The 20892-nt window shown below is 44.9% G+C and overlaps 1 protein-coding gene and 1 non-coding gene across 3 annotated transcripts in view; both read left to right on the plus strand.

Annotated features, from left to right (window-relative positions):
* Window positions 1-635: 635 nt before the first annotated feature.
* Window positions 636-741, plus strand: LOC122484523. Its single transcript, XR_006297594.1, has one exon. It is a non-coding gene; the product is annotated as a U6 spliceosomal RNA (small nuclear RNA).
* Window positions 742-3806: 3065 nt separating this feature from the next.
* The window catches only part of CLPB (caseinolytic mitochondrial matrix peptidase chaperone subunit B), a 143196-nt gene continuing 126110 nt past the window's right edge, over window positions 3807-20892 (plus strand). For both annotated transcript variants that reach the window (XM_043580326.1, XM_043580327.1), the window contains exons 1-2: window positions 3807-4360; window positions 7541-7592. In XM_043580326.1, the coding sequence (XP_043436261.1) occupies window positions 3961-4360; window positions 7541-7592 (452 nt within the window). In that variant the 5' untranslated portion in view covers window positions 3807-3960. The remainder of the gene's footprint in view (window positions 4361-7540; window positions 7593-20892) is intronic.

The following is a 20892-nucleotide window of genomic DNA, read 5'->3' on the forward strand; positions in this document are numbered from 1 at the left end:
TTGGACAAATGCACACGGTAGGCATCAACAAATGTTTGTTGGGAGGAATGGAGTGGAGTGAAATGGAATGATTTTAATATTTTTAGCAGCACTATCTTAAAAGTCCACAAGATGGCAGTGTTTCCACATGAGAAATAATGGCGGCAGTCTGAATGAAATTAAATGTACTCCTAGCTGGTGCTGGAAGTTAAAGTGAATATTGATATAGAAATAAGAGAAATTAAAACACAAACAACAAAACAAAACAAAAAGAAATAAGAGAAATTGGTTGGCTATTTGATTGGTTGATTTAACTGAATACGCGATATATGGACATGGTACAAAATGCCGAAAATGTAAACTCTCCTTTCCTCACTACTTCTCTTCCAGCTCCATTTTGTCCACTCCAAAGGCAACTATTTTTATTATCCTTCAAGAGATATTCTAAGTATTTAAACATAGGAAGGTCAAAGTGCTTTTTTTTTTTTTAAGTTTAATTTGTTTTGAGAGAGAGGGAGAGAGCAAGCGGGGGAGGGACAGAGAGGGAGACAGAATCCCAAGCAGGCTCCTTTGTTTAACAGCTATTTGCTGAGTGCCTTACTAAAGGATGAAGAAATGAGAAACTCCATCTCTGCTCCCAAGAAGTTTAGAGTAAAGTGCTTGCTTTGGCAGCACTTATACGAAAACTGGAATGATACAGAGAGGATTAGCATGGCCTCTGTGCAAGGGTGACATGCAGATTTATGAGCGTTCCGTATTTTTAAGAATGAAAATTTTCCATTTGCAATGACATGGATGGAACTAGACAGTGTTATGCTAAGTGAAATAAGTCAGAGAAAGACAAATACCACATGAGAGTATACCATATGAAGCATGCAAGAAACCAGACAAAGGGAGGAGGAGGAAGAGAGGGAGGCAAATCAAGAAACAGAGTCTTAACTATAGAAAACAGACTGATGGTTCCCAGAGGGGAGGTGGGTGGGGGAATGGGTAAAATAGGTGATGGGGATTCAGGGGGGCACTTGCTGAGGTGAGCACCAGGTGTTGTACAGAAATGTTGTATTAATATTACTATGTTGTACACCTGCAACTAATACTACACTGTGTGTTGACTAACTGGAATTTAAATTAAAAACTTCAAAAAGAAATGTTTAGAGTAGGGAATCCAATGCACCCCTAGAGCGGGGAAAGCGATGCCAGCTGCCATTTCTTCAAGACCTAAAGTGAGCCAGGGACAGTGGTGATCTACATATTATCTCATTTAATACAAGGAATTCTCCTTTTTAATGTTTTTTGTTTTTATTTTTTGAGAGCGAGTGGGAGAGGTGCAGAGAGGGAGGGGACAGAGGATCTGAAGGGGGCTCTGAAGTGGGCTCCGCACTGACAGCGGAGAGCCCAATGCGGGGTGCAGGGGCTAAAACTCACAAACCGTGAGATCATGGCTGAGCTGATGTATGCTCAACCGACTGAGCCACCCAGGTGCCCCAATACAAGCAATCCTCTTGAAGGTAGGTAGAGTACGACCGACCGTTGACAATGAGAAAATTAACAATGAGAAAGGGAAGGGAGTTTGTCCAAGGTCATACATGTAGTAAATGCAAGAGTCAAAATTGAAATCCAGGTCTGCTGCACTCTAAAGCTTATTTTCATTTTGCCACGATAATAAGGTGGCAGTAATCCTTCTACCGAACAAATATTTATTGAGTAGCTCTTTTTGTTCCAGATATCGTTCTGGGTGCTAGTAATGTAGAAGAGAAAAAACAAAGTCCCTATTTCCTGGGGCTCACGTTCTACCACCGAAAGACAGTAAACAAAACGAATTTTCAGTATGGCAGGTGGTAAGTACTGTGAAAAAAAGTAGTCAAGATGGTGGGAGTGGGGGGAGAGGATTGCTAATTTAAATCGTCAGAGAAGGCTCTGATAATGTGAAGTTTGAGCAGAGACTTAAAGGAAATGCAGGAATAAGAGATGGGACTGCCATAAAAAAAGAGCTTCCTCCTTTGCCTGCCTGTGTGTAGTTTAGAAGAGAGGGGAAGAAATGAGGGTGCAGGTATTCTTTTCCGAGCTAGAAGACCTGAGCTTTATTTATCGATTTATTAGCAATTTTTTGAACCTCTGAGCCCAAATTCCCTTTTCTGTAGACAGGAATAACATTCCTTGCCCAACTTCCCACACGCAGCCGCCATGAGATGCAAACTCTTTGAAAATACCTCGAGTGAGAAAGCGAGACTAGGAGTTAGCTCTTCAACTGAAAGGAAGTCTGTCTAGGAAAATAAAGAGAATTGCTATTACAGGTAGACTGGTTACCCTAGACATTTTTTGAAAAGCTGTCCCAGGCTGTAAAGAGAAATAAGCTAAAAGAAATAAGCATACATTTCATAATAGGCTTCTGCTGAAGATCCCTGTTTAACTTGCAGGAGTCAGAAACTGCGTCGCGTATTTTAACTGAACGTGGCAGAAAGCTCTGCCACTCGAACCTTTATTTTTTTTATTATTTATTATTTTTTTTAGAGTCTCTTATGCTTTGGCTCTCTCTCCCACTCTAACCTCTTTTTTTTTTTCTTTTTTTTCCTTCCCGCCCCCATGGGTTTCTAAGTTTCTCAGGATCCACATAAGAGTGAAAACATATGGTATCTGTCTTTCTCTGTATGGCTTATTTCACTTAGCATCACACTCTCCAGTTCCATCCACATTGCTATAAAAGGCCATATTTCATTCTTTCTCATTGCCACGTAGTACTCCATTGTGTATATAAACCACAATTTCTTTATCCATTCGTCAGTTGATGGACATTTAGGCTCTTTCCACAATTTGGCTATTGTTGAGAGTGCTGATATAAACATTGGGGTACAAGTGCCCCTGTGCATCAGCACTCCTGTATCCCTTGGGTAAATTCCTAGCAGTGCTACTGCTTGGTCATAGGGTAGGTCTATTTTTAATTTTTTGAGGAACCTCCACACTGTTTTCCAGAGTGGCTGCACCAGTGTGCATTCCCATCAAGAGTGCAAGAGGGTTCCTGTTTCTCCACATCCTCTCCAGCATCTATAGTCTCCTGATTTGTTCATTTTAGCCACTCTGACTGGTGTGAAGGTGGTATCTGAGTGTGGTTTTGATTTGTATTTCCCTGATGAGGAGTGATGTTGAGCATCTTTTCATGTGCCTGTTGGCCATCCAGATGTCTTCTTTAGAGAAGTGTCTATTCATGTTTTCTGCCCATTTCTTCACTGGGTTATTTGTTTTTCGGGTGTGGAGTTTGGTGAGCTCTTTATAGATTTTGGATACTAGCCCTTTGTCTGATATGTCATTTGCAAAGATCTTTTCCTATTCCGTTGGTTGCCTTTTAGTTTTGTTGGTTGTTTTCTTTGCTGTGCAGAAGCTTTTTATCTTCATGAGGTCCCTATAGTTCATTTTTGCTTTTAATTCCCTTGCCTTTGGGGATGTGTCAAGTAAGAAATTGCTGCGGCTGAGGTCAGAGAGGTCTTTTCCTGCTTTCTCCTCTAGTGTTTTGATGGTTTTCGGTCTCACATTCAAGTCCTTTATCCATTTTGAGTTAATTTTTGTGAATGGTGTAAGAAAGTGGTCTAGTTTCATTCTTCTGCATGTTGCTGTCCAGTTCTCCCAGCACCATTTGTTAAAGAGACTGTCTTTTTTCCATTGGATATTTGAACCTTAACTTTAATCGACACATCCCACCTAGGTATTTCCCTTCTTACCACGCCCCCTCACTCGAACTCCATTTCCCAACATGCCCTAGGCTCCTCTAAGTCGGCAGTCATTGTGACGCAAGTAACACAGCTTTCTGGGAAGTGTAGTTTATTTGTTCTCCAGCTGCAGAAAAATCTAAGGCTGTGGACTACCACTCCCGTGAAGTAGCGCGGAATTCCACCGCGTTCGCGGCGTCTTCGAACGCGCCGCGGCAGCCATGTTGGACGCGGCCAGCACAGGGGCCGGCACCAGGGGGTTATCGAAGCAGCTGTCACGATGCTGGGGTCCCTGGTGTTGAGAACAGCGCCGGCGCCCCGGCTCCTCCTCCAGCTGCTTAGGTCCCCATCGCTGCGGAGAAATGGAAGTGCCTCCGGCCAGACTGTAACCACCGCGGGCCGCGGGGAGCCGCAATGGCTGAGGGCGGCCGTCGGGGGGCGCCCTGCAACATCGCCGGCTTTCCTCACCCGAGGAGGGGCAGCCACCTGGGGGCGTCAGGGAGAACGCACCGAGACCCAGTGCTTCCTAGCCACCACATGGGGACGCCTTCCTAGCCCAGAAGAAACACTCCCGGGACAGGACAGCTGGAACGGGGTCCCCAACAAGGCTGGACTGAGCATGTGGGCCCTGGCCACGGCGCTAGTGGTTCACTGTTACAGCAAGAGCCCGTCCAACAAGGGTGATTATCGGGGCAGTCTGGGTTCGGGGAAGGTAGAGGCGGGAGGAGTGTCCTGACTCCAGGGTGGGAGTTGCTTGTAGATTTACACCAGCAGAGCTTCAGTCTTGGAGGAACCCAGACATCATCTGGTTACTGGGGCAGGGTGGTGAACTGGAGAGTTCAGTTGCCTGTGAGTTGTGTAACTTCCCATCGTAGGCCAACTCCCTCCTTTGGGCATTACTTTGTCCATCTGTGCAATGGACAAAACATGTAAAATTAGAGAATGGACCCTTTATGCTCTAATATTCTGCCTGGTCCAATTCCTACGAGGCCTCCAGGAAACCACGGTGTGTTCTAACGGCAACCACTGGGTAATTTAGAGAAGTTTTCCTTGTAAGGTGGCCTAAGAAAGGAAGTAGAGACTTGGTTTCAATGCCAGCTTTGCCACTGCTCACCCCTTGCTCCTCTCTGGCTTCACCGTCCCCCCCCCCCCCCCCCCCGCCCCTTACACAGTAAAGAATGATTTCTCAGTAATCTTACAGTGCTGTTATTTTGACTCTTGGAGTTCAGCAGCGTGGGTCTGCCCATCAGACTCCCATGGGTTTTGCTGTGCCTGGTCTCAGGTGTGAGGTGATCTTGCCAGGTGGGACAGTTGGCAGGAGGATTAGGCATGCTATAATTCTATAACTTTGAGCATTTTTTTTTTAATACCTTCTGTGAGCCCAATTTTGGGAGTTTTTGAACTCCTAACAAAAAGTCAGTTAAGGAGACAGTGCAGGCAGTTAGGCCTATGGGTGTGGTGAGTGGTCTGACAGTGTGTTGTTGGGGGATTGGAGGCACCAGTAGGATCAGGAAAGCATTCCTGGAAGATTGGAGACCGCTAGAGGATGGGGAATTTGAACTTGAGTTCTGTAGGATGAGGCAAGAGATGAAAAAGAGAGCGGTAGTGTGAGCTCCAATTGAGCAAGGAATGCAGCTTATCTTTTTTTCAGGTTGATACCAGCCCCTTTCCCTAATACTTTCACATCGTTTGTCCACCATAGATAGCATCTGGAACTTAGTAGGTACGCAGTAAATGTGTCTTGAGTTGGATTCTGTTTCATGCGAAGGCTTCACAGATAAGGGATTCACAGGTCAGCATGATGTGTATAGAGGTTAGCAGGGTAGCCAGCCTGGTTGGAGGACAGGGCGTTTTTGGAATGAGGTGAGAGCAGATGGAGTGGGGCCTGGGTGTCAGACAAGAGGGTTTGGAGGTTTTGGAATTTCTCCTGTAGGCAGTGGAGAGCCATGGAAAGTTCATGAGCAGGCAGTGTCCTGAGGCCAGTATGTTTAGATGGATTGGGGGAGGTGTCCAAGGTCTTGCCTTAGACTTTCCTGGGGGCTCCAGACTGGACTTTGTCTATTTACTAAAGTAGGTAATGACCAAAACCATGATCACTTCCAACCCTTCAGACTTTGCTAGCCTACCCTATACCCTGATTTGGAGTTACAAGCTCAGGAACTGTTCCCTGTAGGAGCCAGGAGGCCCTGGTTCTCAGCTCATTCCTCATTCCTCCTGTGACCATGCAGAAGCCACTTCTTTCTGCAGAGTGAGATCCCTCAGTGATCTCTGAGGGAATTTTGTTCTCCTTCCGGCTGAGGGCTGCCTGAGCATCCCTGGATGTGTGCTTAGAGAACCACTGGGGAAGATAACCAGGAAAGATCTGACCCTAGAGTCTAGGCCGGCAGGTGGGATGGAGACACTAATGTTTGAACCACACATCCGGTTTGCATATGCATGATAAGGTGGCCATCTTATCCCTGCTGTACAGGTAAGGAAATTGAGGCTCAGGAGGTTAGGTGAGTTGGCCAGGTCATATGGCAAGTAAGTGGCAGAATTGGGATGGGAACCTAGGTTTGTCTGGCTCCAGATCCTGCTCTTCCCACCCTACTGCAGTGCCTCCTCAGTGTTTCACTGGGTGAGTCTCTTGGCTAGACTGAGAACTCCTTGAGGCAGGGCTGGCTATGAGTCTTTCCATTGCTCAACAATGGAGCTTAAAACCATGCTGGGCAGATAGGGCTCCAAGGGCATTTGGTATAGACTATTTGAAAAAATGGTGCCTCTACTGTTGTTTTTTTCTGAGTCAGGCAGTTTTCCTTTTGGCCACAAGGTGGTGCCAGTAGCCTGCCAACTGCCCAGGCCACACCAGGCTTACATTAGGTTTAGGGTTGCTTTTCTTTTCTTTAAAAAAAATTTTTTAAATGTTTATTTTTGAGAGAGACAGAGTGTGAGTGGGGGAGGAGCAGAGAGAAAGGGAGACAGGTTCTGGAACAGGCTCCAGGCTCTGAGCAAGCCGTCAGCCCAGAGCCCAATGTGGGGCTCTAACTCACAAACCAAGAGATCACGACCTGAGCTGAAGTCAGATGCTTAACCAGCTGAGCCACCCAGGTGCCCCTAGGGTTGCTTTTCTGCTAGGTGGTTCCTAAGGGATTGGAACCCTCTGCTTTGGATCTCCTTTTGCTGATCTTGGCACCGAGGAGTTTGTAGACTTTTTGACCCTCATTTCATCTCCTCAGCATCCCTGTGAGGCTGTCGGGACAAGGATTATTGCCTCTGCTTTATAGTCCTGAAAGTGGGGGTTGAGAAGGAAAGGGGCTGCTACAGCACAGGGAGTAGGGGGCAGACTGTTGGAGCCAGGCCTTCTGATTCCTGGTCAAGGCTTTTAACTTTCAGAGAGCCCACACGCTTGCCTGTTCCCATTCTGTTTCTGGTGTTGGGTTGGTGACTTGTGACATGAGATTCAAAACTAGGCTGAGAAATTGGAGTTGGGGGTGAAAGTGGCACAAGGTAGGGGGGGATGATTAATAACAGTGGCAGCCATGTGAAACATTAGAGCTTTCTAGCTAATGAAGAGTGAAGGGATTCACACATCATGCATTTGCCATAGGTAGCACATAGTTGCTAGCACCTTACCTGAACCACCTGTATGATGAGAAGAGTTACGAGTTTGGGTTCCATAATGGATGTGGAAGATAAGTTAACAGTGGATACCATCTGGACAGAGGATGATTAGCTTTCCCTTTATATACTTTGGCGTAATTTCCCTTGTTAAAGCCCATGTTTCTGAAGTTCTTCCATTTCTATTGTTTTACTGGGTCCTCCATGCAGCTTTGAGGGTAGGTCCTGGATAGGGATCTGACCAGTGCCCCCTTTCTTTTCAGATGCAGCCCTGATGGAAGCTGCTCGCACCAACAATGTCCAAGAAGTCAGCAGGTAAGTGTTGAACCCCAGGACTTGCTCTCCCCCACCTGAGCTGGGTGAACCCCTTCCTCCAGTGATGATTGCTTTGGAGGAAATGCTCACACTAAGTTGGGAAGTGAACCCTGTGACTTCCCTATGGTCACAGTCACCTGGGCTCCCTTGGCCCAGGTCAACCTTTAAATGTTTTAAGGTAGGGAGTCAGTCCTGTGTCTCCTTTTTTTTTTTTTTTTTTTTTTTTTTAACCCCAAACAGCTCTGGATCCTTCCACTGTTTTATTCTTTGCAGGGCATGGTTTAGAGTCCTCCCCACATCCTTTGGGTCCTTTACTGAATCTTCTAACTTGTTCTTATATCTTTGTGGAAGTGGCCAGGTGTTATTGTTTGTTGCCTAGATGGGGGGCACCCATGAAAAAGTTTGGAGATTTGGGAGGGAGCTGGAAGAGGCCTTTCTGCCAGGTCTTTTGGTGTTAGAAAAGTCTGCCTGCAGGGCTGGGGTGTACACACTGGGCTCCTGCTCAGGGGCTGAGTGCATTCTTCCAGTCTGCCTGGCTCAGCTGTGCCTTTTAGGACCACTGGCAGGTTGGATTTCAGGTTTGTTCTTGGGCAGGGATGGGACACAGCCTGGGGCTCAGCCTGGTGCTGGGACTGGGCCGTCTGTGTCCAGGATAGGTGCACAGACAGGGACCAGCATAAGGCATCAGTATGGGGCTGTTGGTTAGGGGCAGAGGTTTTATTCTTGGTGAAACTAGTGGCCTACCCTGGGCCTCATCTTGGCCTTTTTGGCCCTTTGTATAAAGTGAGGTGGCCACAGTATACCCCACCTTCCCTGCTACCATGTGTCCATTTTGGACAGGAAACCTAGTGTTTGCAGTGGCTATCCCCACACCCAGTGCCACACACTCTTGGTGCTCCTCCCCACTCCAGCTGCCTGAATGTATAAGAAAGTGTTGAAAGTCAGCTGCAGCCCCCACCAAGACTTACTGCTTTGATTCCCTTTCATTTCATCTGCAGCATTATTATTGATTCTCAAGGGTGCTTTTGAGTATTAATGTTCAAGGCTTAGTTTTTAATAAACCACTTTTGGAAGTATGGGCTGGGAGTTGTTTCGTAGCCAAATAAATACGACGGAGCAATAGTTTAATAAACATGCGATGATGCATCTTAAAAACCAAGCACAGATGTCAGCTTGCTGTTATAAGAGCCATTCATAACTGCCAGCTGTGCGTGGCGTCTTCATTTCCCCAGAAACAGATGAGCCTCGCTTCCTTCTGCTGCAGTACAAGGGAGTGAGGGGGCAAAAACTGGCCGTGCCACCTCCTGGCAGGCCTTTGCTGACCCTCACATCACCGGTTGGTGACCGCTGAGGGATGCCAGGCTGCTGCTTTCCTGTGGCAACCCAATGTAGGTAGTGTATTTGCAGAGCATCAGTGCAGTGAATCCACTTTTCCATCACCCAGGGGAGGCTGAGTTTACCCTATCCCAGCGAGCCCCCAAGTGTTGATTATTTTAGCTCTTTCAAATACACATTTTTCTAATAGCAATAAACACCTGCCAAAAGAATGCAGAAAATGGTTGAATTCATGGTGTGTGTGATGCAGAATATTCCTTCTTGCCTGTGTGGATAGCATATGTTGGGGCCTTTTGTGTGTCTCCCCCGGTTTCCAGCTGCTTTTTTCCTGCCTGCTGTTGTTTCATTTCTTTTGGTCATGATGACTCAGAGTCTCCCTTCACCCCGTGTAAGGGAGTCAGAGATGAGCTAGGCACAGACTCTGCTTTTCAGCATGGCAATCTTTTTTTTTTTTCTTTTTTGAGAGAGAGTGCCCACATGTGTGAGCAAGCATGAGCCAGGGAGGGGCAGAAGGAGAGAGAGAATCGTAAACAGACTCCATGCCCAGCACAGATCCCCATGCAGGGCTCGATCCTGAGCCAAGCATCAGGAGATGCTTAACTGATTAAGCCATCCACACGCCCCTATTTATTTTTTAAGTAGGCTCCATGCCCACTGTGGGGCTTGAACTCAAGACCCTAAGATTGAGAGTCCTGTGCTCTACTGACTGAGCCAGCCAGGTGCTCCCATTCTGTTCTTTGTTTAAGAAGGTTGTGAGCTAGACTTCAGCTTAAACCAGTGGTTTGTGTGCCTCCCCAGGTCAGGGAGAGGTCTGGTTTCCCACATCTCTTCCCCAGCACAGAATTTCCCCAAACAGAATTTGGGGAAAGTTGCTTTTTACTGATTTTTCAGCAAACTTGAAGCAGAAAGTCCAGAATCTTATTTCCATATGCCCATTGGCTATATCAGAGGGAGGCTGGATCCCTCCCTTTTCCCTTCTTCCTCTCCTCCTTTCTCCCTGCCATTTCCTTCCTCCTCCCCCAAGGCACTTAAACCTTCTTAATGTGTTCAACTCTGACTCTTCAGGAGTGGAAGCCCTGTCCTGGGGCCCCTGTCCCACCTGTCAGCAGCATGAGCAGGTGGCCCTTCTCCTCGGCTCAGCTCATACCCAAGCCTGGCTTCTGGATGTAGGAACCACTCACCCGAAACATAGGGCACAGGGCAGACTGAAGGCACATCTGTCCAGGCTTGGGCTGAGCCATGTAAGGAGCTATCCAGGCTGAGAGAAATGAGGCCTCCTAGTCTCTCAGTGGAGATCACATTTCTTTCAGAACAAACTTGGGTGAAAGACAACACCCCCAACCCATTTCCCTTCTCCCAGCAGGAAGCTGGGCCTCTCTGCTTTGTGCCTAACTCAGTTTTTCATCAGCCCAAACGTTCTCTAATGAAGGAACCCTGGTGATACCAGTCTTCAACTTCAGACTGCTTTTACCTTCCATGATCCATTTGATCACTTGACAAAATTTACTGAGCACCTCTCATATGCTAGGCCCTATGCCTGGCATGGGGTACACCTGACCAGACATGATTCCTGCCCTCAATGTAGGTATTGGGGAAGACTGTGGCAACACAGTGTGGTCAGTGCTGTGAGACAGTAGCCCAGAAGATGCCCTAACCAACCTGGGAGACCAGAGTAAGCATCCTATTGGAAATGGCTTCAAATATCAGTAGGCCTTAGCAAATAGAAAGGGAAGGCAAAGGGGGTTGCATGAGTGGTAGCACTGAGGTAAGAATCAGCCTAGGGTGTGTGGTGAGGAGGGGGATTTATATATTTGTGTTGTTTGATCACAGTTTGCGGCTAGGAGGAACTGGAGAAAGGAAGGGACTTGGTCATGGACGGCACTGTGCATTTGTCCCTCAGTTGTTCATCTGTCTAGCCTGTCTTCTGTGCCCAGCCCTGAGCTGAATTTGTGTTGGTGGCAACGCCATGAGGAAGTAGAAGCAGTTCCTGTCCTGGAGGAGCGTACTAACTCCCTTCCCGGGGGAGGAGGGAACGCATGAGTCAAAATTGAGAACCAGCAAAACTGGGCACATATTGCCTGACTTTTATGAGCTTAAGTAACACAGAGATGATAATACCTTTAACCGGTAGAGTTGTAGAGTATTTGTTAATGACAAAATGTTGCTTCATTTGACCAGTGTTTGTGAGTGCTTATTAGGAGCGAGGCATTGGACTGAGTGCTTGGAGATACAGTGTGAACAAGATTGGCACAATCCCTGCACTCTTGGTACTTACAGTCTAACTGGGAGCCAGTGACTGGGAGCCAATACTAATTATGTACTTGAAAATGAATTGCAGTTTGTCTTTTCAACAAATGGTAGTGGGACAACTGTATATCCACATGCCAAAAAAATGCAGTTGGAGCCTTACCTTACCCATAGACAAATATTAACTCAAAATGGATCATAGGCCTAAATGTAAGAGCTAAAATTATAAACTCTTAAAAGAAAATATATGGATAAATTTTTGCGAACTTGGGTTAGGCAAAGCCATCTTAGATATGGCAACAAAATCACGAGAAACCAAAGGAAAAAATAGATAAATTGGACTTCATCAAAATTAAAAACTTTGTGTTCAATGGACACCTTCAAGGAAATGAAAACTTTCCCACAGAATGGGAGAAAATATTTGCAGATCATATATCTGGTAAGAGATTTTTATCTAGAATACATAAAGAACTGTTTAACTGGACAATAAAAAGATAACAGAATTTAAAAATGGGTAAAGGATCTGAATAGACATTTCTTTAAGGAAGACACTCAAATGAGTACATAATATTCAATATGCACATGGAAAGATGCTTAATATCATTAGGGAAGTGCTAATCAAAACCACAATGAGATATCACTTCATGCCTGGTAGGATGGCTGTAAGCAGAAGGATAATAGCAAGTGTTTGTCAGGATGTGGAGAAATTGGAACCCTTGTAGATTGCTGGTGGGGATGTGAAATGGTGTGACTATTTTGGAAAAGGGTTGGCATTTCCTTAATATGTTAAACATAGAATTACCTTATGATGCAGCAAGTCTATGCCTAGGTATATACACCAGAGAAATGAAGACGTGAACGTGAATGTTCATAGCAGTGTTATTCATAATAGCCCAAAGAGGGAAACAGCGCCCAAAACCCAACAATGGTTGAAGGGACAAATAAAATATAATACAGCCATATAGCAGAATATTATCAGTACAAAAGAATGAAGTATTGCTATATGCTACGACGTGAATGAACTTAGAAAGCATTATGCTAACTGAAAGAAGTCAGACAAAAGACCACATATCATATGATTCAATTTATATACAATTTTCAGAGTAGACAAATCCATAGAGACAGAAAGTAGATTAGTTATTGGCAAGGACTGCAGAGGTTGGGGTTGGGAGGGACTAGGGAGTGACTGCTAATGGGTCTGGAGTTTCTTTGGGGAATGATGAAACTGTTCTGGAGTTAGTAGTCAAGATTGCACAACTCAATATAATAAAAACAATTGAGTTGTACATTTTTAATGGGTGGGTTATATATGATATGTTAATTATATCTTCAAACTTGATTAAAAAGTGAAGTATAAGACACTTGGGAATCTAACCTTGAATCTGGGAGGGGTTGAGGTGAGGGTATGTATCAGTAAGGAAAAGCATTGGTGTATGTGAGATTGAAGTGAGCTCGAGAGGATGAAGGGAAAAGCAGAACATTCAGTTGGAAGGAATAGTAGGCGGAAGGCCCTGAATTAAGAACAGATGTGAAGAAATCAAGCAGTTGAGAGAAAGCCAATCTGGTTAGACTCTACAGAGCAAGGACGGAAGGACATGAAATGAAGCTGGAGAATTAAGCGAGGACCATACTACACCGAGTCTGTAGGCCGTGGTAATGATTTTTATTTTTACTAAGATTGCTGGGCAACCAGTGTAGAATTTTAAGCACGTGTGTGTGTGTGTGTGTGTGTGTGTGTGAGAGAGAGAGAGAGAGAGAGAGAGAGAGAGAGAGAGACAGAGAGAGAGAGAGAGGAAGGGAGGGAGATATGGTGACATGATCTAGATCTGTAATTTTAAAAGATCTCTGGTTGCTCCATGGAGAATAGATGATATAGAGAGCCATCCATGGTGGATGCAGGAAGATTGGATGAAAGTGACTGGAATAGTCTAGAAGAGAGGATGATGGCAGGTGATGACTTGGACTAAGGTGATAGCAGAGATGGAGGAAGTAAGCTAGACAGGACTTGGTGGTGGTTAGAGCAGTATCAATGCCTGATATGTCCTACATACTAATAAATGAATGTTGAATGAATGAATAGAATTGAATATCATTGATTAGGGAGAAGAAATTATTAAGAAGGAATTTCAGTTTTCTGGCTTAATCAGCTATGTAGATGCTATTCACTGAGGTGAAGGTGCTAGAGGAGAACTGAGTTGGGGGGAAAAGATTATGAGTTTGGTTTTAAACATGTTAAATTTAACATGCTAGTGAGATACTCAAGTGGAGATCTGACTCTTCCCACTGTATATACCATGCAGTCTCCCCCACCCCCCCCAAAAAAATATATATCAGTGATTACTCGAGAGATTGTTTTGTTATCTTTTTTTGATTTCTGGTTTCATGATTTTATTTTTTTTTTTTAATTTTTTTTTTTCAACGTTTAATTTATTTTTGGGACAGAGACAGAGCATGAACGGGGGAGGGACAGAGAGAGAGGGAGACACAGAATCAGAAACAGGCTCCAGGCTCTGAGCCATCAGCCCAGAGCCTGACGCGGGGCTCGAACTCACGGACCGCGAGATCGTGACCTGGCTGAAGTCGGACGCTTAACCGACTGCGCCACCCAGGCGCCCCTCTGGTTTCATGATTTTAGAAAATAAAGGAGTTCATACCAGCTCAAACTTGTTTAGTAGATGCCTTTGGAAAAAAGTTTGATTTGGTTTGCATTTCAAGAAAGAAGAAAGGGTTGGGTTTTGTTGAGGGCACAAAACATTTATTCTAGCTTTACATTGATGGCTTGGTTCTTGTCCCTGGATGCCCCAGCTTGGGGCTTGAGGCACTTGCTGTCCATGTGCCAGTGCTAAGGTGTCCAGAATGTGCTCAGCTACAGCATAGGTAAATGTTCTGCACATTGATCCAAGGATTTTATCTAATTAACAAAAACCCTGGCTGGTAAGTACATTTGACTGTCTCAGAGCCTCAGAGAAGCTGTCTGTTTATCGATTGTTGTATCATTTTGGCTGGATGGGAAGATATTAATGATGGCATCAGGGCAACCAAAACATCCAGCTCTCTTAACCAGTAAATATTTAAATGTCCTTGTGGTTTACAGTAGGTTGAAACTAAAGTTTATTCTAAACCAAAGGTCAAGGCTTCACTGGTATCACTCTTCTAATTTGATGCTTGTTGTGAGAGCTCCTTAAGATCATCACACTGTTTTTTGAATGCTAGGATGTAACGTGCACAGGCTTTTGAATAGTGGGATGTTAGAAGGCAGTGTAATGGAAAGAATAAAGGATTTTTAGAATGAGAAGACCTGGCTTCCACTTCTGACACAGCTATGAACTGGCTCTGGGACCCTTAGTAAATCATAGAATGCCCCTCTTTGAGTCTTTGTTTCCAGATCATGTTAATGGGGACCCCACTGAGAACTTTGAATATAGTCCCTAGTGTTCAACTCTGCAGAGAAAACTGAGTCTCTTTGGAAAGGTCCAGATCGCACACTGAAACACTAATTCAAGTGGACAGTTCCCAGGCAAGCAGTTCTTCAGAGTGGCCTGTACCTTTTTCTGAGGTGCGTGGACTGGATCTTTGCTTACTTTCTCCCTGGTGATGGCAGGTAATTGGGGAAGGCTGGATTAGCAGCTTTTTCGGAACTTCATGGGTAGGTGGAAGCAATCAGTCATCTGCATAGAAACCCAGCAGAGTCAGGTGGTTGGCCAACCCCCAGAGCACAGAATGGTCAAGGCCTACTGGGGTGGCTTGTAGGGAGGAGGGATGTCCCTGAAAGGGAGCCCAGCCCTGGGATGGAGCCTCTAGTGTTGGCCCTCCTGGTTCTTGGTTGTGTGGCCTTAGTCCCTAAACTTCCTCAGTGGCCTTACCTGTGAAGTATTGTTGATAATATTTGTCAGACCACCCTCCTAGGGTTTTATGAGAGTTCCAGGCAGGTGAGCTCTTGTCCGGAAAATTACTCATCCTTTGGGTCATCAGTGTCATGTTTTCCTGGAAGGCTTCAAGTACCCTAGCCTTCCCAGTACCTGTAGGTCCCCATAACACCCAGAACTTCCTCTGTGACAGCACTTATCACCCCCTGTTGGGGTAGGTCATCTATTTTCTTTCTCTCCCACAATACTGTGAGCATTGCTGGTTTTCATTGCTGTTCATGTGAATAGTTAACACATACTTACTGAATATTTCAAAAGTGCTTTGTAAATGATAAAGAGTTAGGCAAATGTTAATAGTTATTGATAGTTATAATAAACCTGTAAAAGAGGACTGACCTCCCTTTGAAAAAATAATATAAAAATGGAGAATTAGCTCTTGTATTCAACAAGTAATACCTACTATTTGCTGGCACTGTGCTAAGCTCTGATAGATCAGTGGTAAGCCAAAAATACATAGAGGCATCACCTCATGGAGCTGGAAGCCTACTCAGATGTTGATCGTGCCAATGTGAAATTACAGCTGTGACAGATGCTGCAAGGGAGGGTAAAGAGAATCCTAGAGCCTCTGGTGGATTTCCTCTGGTCAAGAAAAGCTTCCCAGGGGAAGCTTGAGCTCTGGTGAGGAGTTAACCTAGGTGAAGAAGGGCAGAAGAGTTTTCCTGGCAGAAGGAACTTTTATTTACAGAGACCCGTGGAAGGAGGAACGATGGCAAGTGTGAAGAACTGAAAAGGGCAGGCACCTGCAGTGTAGAGCGGGTGCCAGAATAAATATTGAAGCCGTCGTAAGGAGCTTTGTGTTTGTTCTAACAGCAGTGGTAGCTGATTTGGTGGGGGGGGGGGGGCATGGGGTGGAAGGTTGACATGATCAACAACCATTCTGATTGTTGAGAAACATAAGGAACCAATCTGAGTGTTACCAGTCTGTGTGTTGCCAGCGTCTTTGGCACTGATCCAGCCACCGCAGCAGGGTAAGTCGCAAAGCTGTAGTCCTCCAGGGCCCCGCAGCAGGGGCAGCAGTCAGGCTCTGTCTCCCCAACAGTATCGCTGTGGCCTGAGTGCCACTGCTTGTAAATCCCAGCTCAGTCATGACCATAACACGTCAGCATGGCTAGAACCAGTTAGATTTTTTTCCCACGGAATTTTCCTAGAAACAATGGGAGAGAAATCCAAGAATACTGAAAATAGTCAAGCTAAATGTGTTTCTGGGCTTACAGTATTCACTTTAGCTTCTTGCTTCACAGTTCCTGCTCTGTCCATGTCCTGTTTGAAAGCTTTCCCAGAAAAAAAATCTCACTTTTGAATTTTGAGGCTCTTTTACATCCTAGTTCCTTCCCTCCTCTCCCTTCTGAGCAGGAGTCCCAGGTCCAGAGTCTTCTTAAGGCAACAAGTGGTTCTCCCCTGTCACTCTGTCAGGGCGTCTGCCCAGGAGGCTCTCATCTCATTGGCAGAAATCCCGGTGGTAAGGACTTTGGGATGGGAGAAAGCAAGGTTTCATTCCCAGCTGTGAGTCTGAGAAAACAAGGGTTGAATTCCAGCTGTGCCGTTTGTCAGCTCTGTGACCTTGGGAAGTTGCCTAACCGCTTCTCGCCTAAAGTGAGATGATGATTGACCTACCTCACACCATTGCTGTGAGTACTAAATGAGAACATTAAATGACAGAAACTGCTTAGTGCTATGCCTAGTGCATACCAGATGCTCAGTGCATAGCAAGTTTTGTTACTAAGTGTTGATAATTACACCAGGTTTTTACCCCACAGCTAGAAAAATAAATTAAGGTAATGGATAGAATTTTCTGGATATTCAGTTGTTACCCTGTACATGTTTCTTAAACTTTTAGTGTGAGTATTCAGACACCTCCCAGACTAATGAACACAAGGTAAATGAATATTAAGCGGGGCAAAAAAACACAGCCTATCATGCTTAGTTTTACTCTTTTTTTTTTAGAACTCACATATATTCAGAATTTTATTTACTTCTTATAGGATATTACTTTAATGACATTTTTTACACCTATAATTTTTATATACTTTGGTACATGTATAAAATATTATAAAATAATATTTTAGGGGCACATGGCTGGCTTAGTTGGAAGAGTGTACAACTCTTGATCTTGGGGTTGTGAATTCAAGCCCCATGTTGGGTGTAGAGATTAGTTAAATAAATAAAACTTTTTCAAGAATCTTAAATAATATTTTAATAACAGTGTTGAATATTATTGATAGTGGCTGATGTTTATAAAATGCCTTTTTTGGGGTGCCTGGGTGGCTCAGTCGGTTAAGCGTCCGACTTCAGCGCAGGTCATGATCTCACGGCTCCTGGGTTTGAGCCCCACGTCGGGCTCTGTGCTGACAGCTCAGAGCTTGGGGCCTGCTTCAGATTCTGCTCTGGCTCTCTCTCTGCCCCTCCCCCGCTTGTGCTCTGTCTCTCTGTCTCTAAAATAAAGAAACATTAAAAAAAAAATTAAAAAAACCAAAAAACAAATGCTTTTTTTAAAGCAGTTGCATGAGGCTTTAATCACTAAATCCTCACAGTTGTGCAGGTAACAATAGCCCTGCTTCACAGACAATGAAACAGAAATGCAGGTTGCTAGAGTAATCCACAGTGGCCCACTTGGAAGTCGCACACCACTTCATTTTCCAGATGAAGCGGCCTGAAGCAGAGAGAGGCTTGCTGGGGTCACAGTTCCTCAGCACTCTTCCAGGCTCAGCGAGATGTTTTCTAGCTAGAGGAAGAACCATTTCTGTCCGCCTTATTGGGAGTCCACAAGGCTCCTGAAGAGAAACTGTCAAATCCAGATCCCTTACCTGTCCTCCCCTCTGCTCTTCACCCACACCCCTGCCTCCAGCCCCACGCTCCTGCCAGCCATGCCTGGCCCTTCCCTCCACCCCAAGAGCCCCATTCCACTGAGACTTGGCTTCTCACTGTCCCAAACATGCAGCTTACTCATTCTACCTGGAAGCCTTTGCAGTGATTCCAGTTCCACCCCTGTCCTGTCTGGATCCAACTGATGCTTCATCGCCCACCTCAAGCCCTTCTTCTTCCAGAAAGCTCACCCTCACTAATAATGATAGCTGTCATTTATTAAATACCCACTCCATGTGAGGCAGAGTACTAGATACTCTATATGTATTATTTTCATTTCTTGGTACGGTATTGCAAAAGCAGATTATGTTACATCCATTTTCCAGATGACAAAACTTGAGGCTCAGATTTAGTGCTTACTACCTCACAGCTAGTAAATAGCAGTGTGGTGATTTAAACTGAGGCCCACAGGAGTCCAAAGTATGCACTTCCCTTGCTTCAGTTCATTACTTGCTCTAGCCCATATTGAGCTTTCTTACCAGATTCCCACAGCCTTAAAGTCTGAGCCACACAATATCACGGTTAGTTTTCTCCTTGACTCTTGTGTCTGTGTCTCCTCAACCAGGCTGTGCTGTCACAGCAAGGTGGATGGCACCTCCTCCTGCCTCCACCGTAGCTAGTCACACAAGCCTGGCTGGGCACTCAGAAGGCACACAGTACAGATAGAGCCTTACTGGTTGATTGATTGGTTGAATGAAGCCCTGTTTATTCTCCAGAGGCTACCCAGCAGGAGGGTACAGCAGCTGGACAGGCTGACTGGTCTCCAGGATCCTCCATTCATGTGGATGGGAGGCCCAGCAAGGTTGCATAAGAATCCTCTCTGAGGCTGAGCTGAGGCTTCCATCTCAATGCCCTTTTGTTTGGGGGGGGATAGCACCCAGGCCTCCCGGGAAGTCTGTGTGTTTGACCAGCTTTTGCAGATGGACAGTGAGCAGGGACAGGATATAAAGCACAAACAATTGTGGGAGGCCTCTGAATTCCCAGGGGTTCAGAGTCCAGCAGGCAGGGCAGGATCCTTTCTAGGGCAAGTGACACTTAGTTATAGCCCCTGCATGGGTAGACTGGATCCAAGGCACTTTTTGTCTCTGGCCTCACTTCCTCTTCAGTATTCAAGTCCTTCTTTGGGTTTTCTTTTTTTTCCCCTTCAAGGAGGTTTTCTGCTGGACAGCTCCTCTAGGTATGAGGCCCTCTCTACCTCCCAAAGGATGCACAAACTCTGGTTGAATAAGCATTCTTTCTTTTATTCTTTTCTTTTTCTTTTTGAGATATAACTCACATACCATAGAATTCACTCTTTTAAAGGATGCAGTGGTTTTTGGTATATTTATAAGATTATGCAACCATCACCACTGCTTCATTCCAGAACATTTTCATCACCCCCTCACCCCAAAAAAGATCCTGGTCCCATTGGCAGTCACTCCCTGTCACTCCCCCCAGAACCTGGCAACTACTGATCTACTTTCTGTCCCTGTGGATTTGCCTGTCTGGACATTTTCCATAAATGGAATCATACAACGTGGTCTTTGGGGACAGGCTTCTTTCACTTAGCGTAATGTTTTCAGGGTTCATCCATGTTGTAGCATGTATTGGTACTTCATTCTTTTTATTGCTAAATAATATTCCATGTATAGATATACCACATTTTATTTATCCTTTTTTCATCAGTTGATGGGTGTTTATGTTTTTACTTTTTGGCTGTTGTGAATAATGCTGCTGTGAACATTCATGTACAGGTTTTTATGTGAATGTATGTTTTCATATCTCTTGGGTAGATACCTACAAGTGGAACTGCTGCACAATAGGATAACTCTATTATCCATTTGCCAGGCTGTTTTCCAAAGTGGCTGTGCCATTTTACATTCTCCCCAGCAATGTATGAGGGTTCTGACTTCTCTAGTCTTTTCAAAACTTGTTATTGTCTGTCTTTAATTATAGCCATCCTAGTATGTGTAAAGTGATATCCTATTGTAGTTTTGATTTGGATTTCCCTGATGGCTGATGATCCATCCATAGAGCATCTTTTCACATGCTTATTGGCCATTTGTATATCTGCTTTGGCATTTATTTTTATTTTATTTTATTTTATTTTATTTTATTTTATTTTATTTTATTAAAAAAAAATTTTTTTAACATTTTATTTATTTTTGAGACAGGGAGAGACAGAGCATGAACAGGGGAGGGTCAGAGAGAGGGAGACACAGAATCCGAAACAGGCTCCAGGCTCTGAGCTGTCAGCACAGAGCTCGACGTGGGGCTCGAACTCACGGACCGTGAGATCATGACCTGAGCCGAAGTTGGCCGCTCAACCGACTGAGCCACCCAGGCGCCCCTATTTTTATTTTTTATATTTTTTTGGCATTTATTTATTCTTAAGACCCCTTATAAGCATTATGCCCCATTTGGCATTGAGGAGGAGAATAAACATGCATCATGATGACTTTTGCCTTTCAAGAACTTGCAGTCTGGTAAGAGACTTGTAATTAGTATGTAAGAAAAGTTAAGGCTTCATAGAGAAGGTGGCATTTAGTCTGGGCCTGGAGATTCGTAGTATTTGGGTACAAGGAGCTTGGTGGAAAGGTTTTCTGGGCATTTGGAGTAATGTAAGCAAAGGCACTCGGTAATTAGAAAAACATTTATCTTGTGATGAATTCTGAAGCTGTATGTGTGAAAGCACTGGCATAGCACTTGACACATAGTGGGCTGTCATTATGTGTTAGCTTCCCCTGCAACTGCCCTTTAGTCCCTGCTCTGTCCTCCAGGACTGCGCAACTCTTTTCCTGTTCCAGACTTAAAAAAAAAAAATTTTTTTTTGGTAACGTTTATTTATTTTTGGGAGAGAGAGTGCGAGTGGGGGAGTGGCAGAGAGAGAGAGGGAGACACAGAATCTGAAACAGGCGCCAGGCTCTGAGCTGTCAGCACAGCTGACAACC

Source organism: Prionailurus bengalensis, chromosome D1, assembly GCF_016509475.1.
Source record: "Prionailurus bengalensis isolate Pbe53 chromosome D1, Fcat_Pben_1.1_paternal_pri, whole genome shotgun sequence".
Taxonomy (NCBI): Eukaryota; Metazoa; Chordata; class Mammalia; order Carnivora; family Felidae; genus Prionailurus; species Prionailurus bengalensis.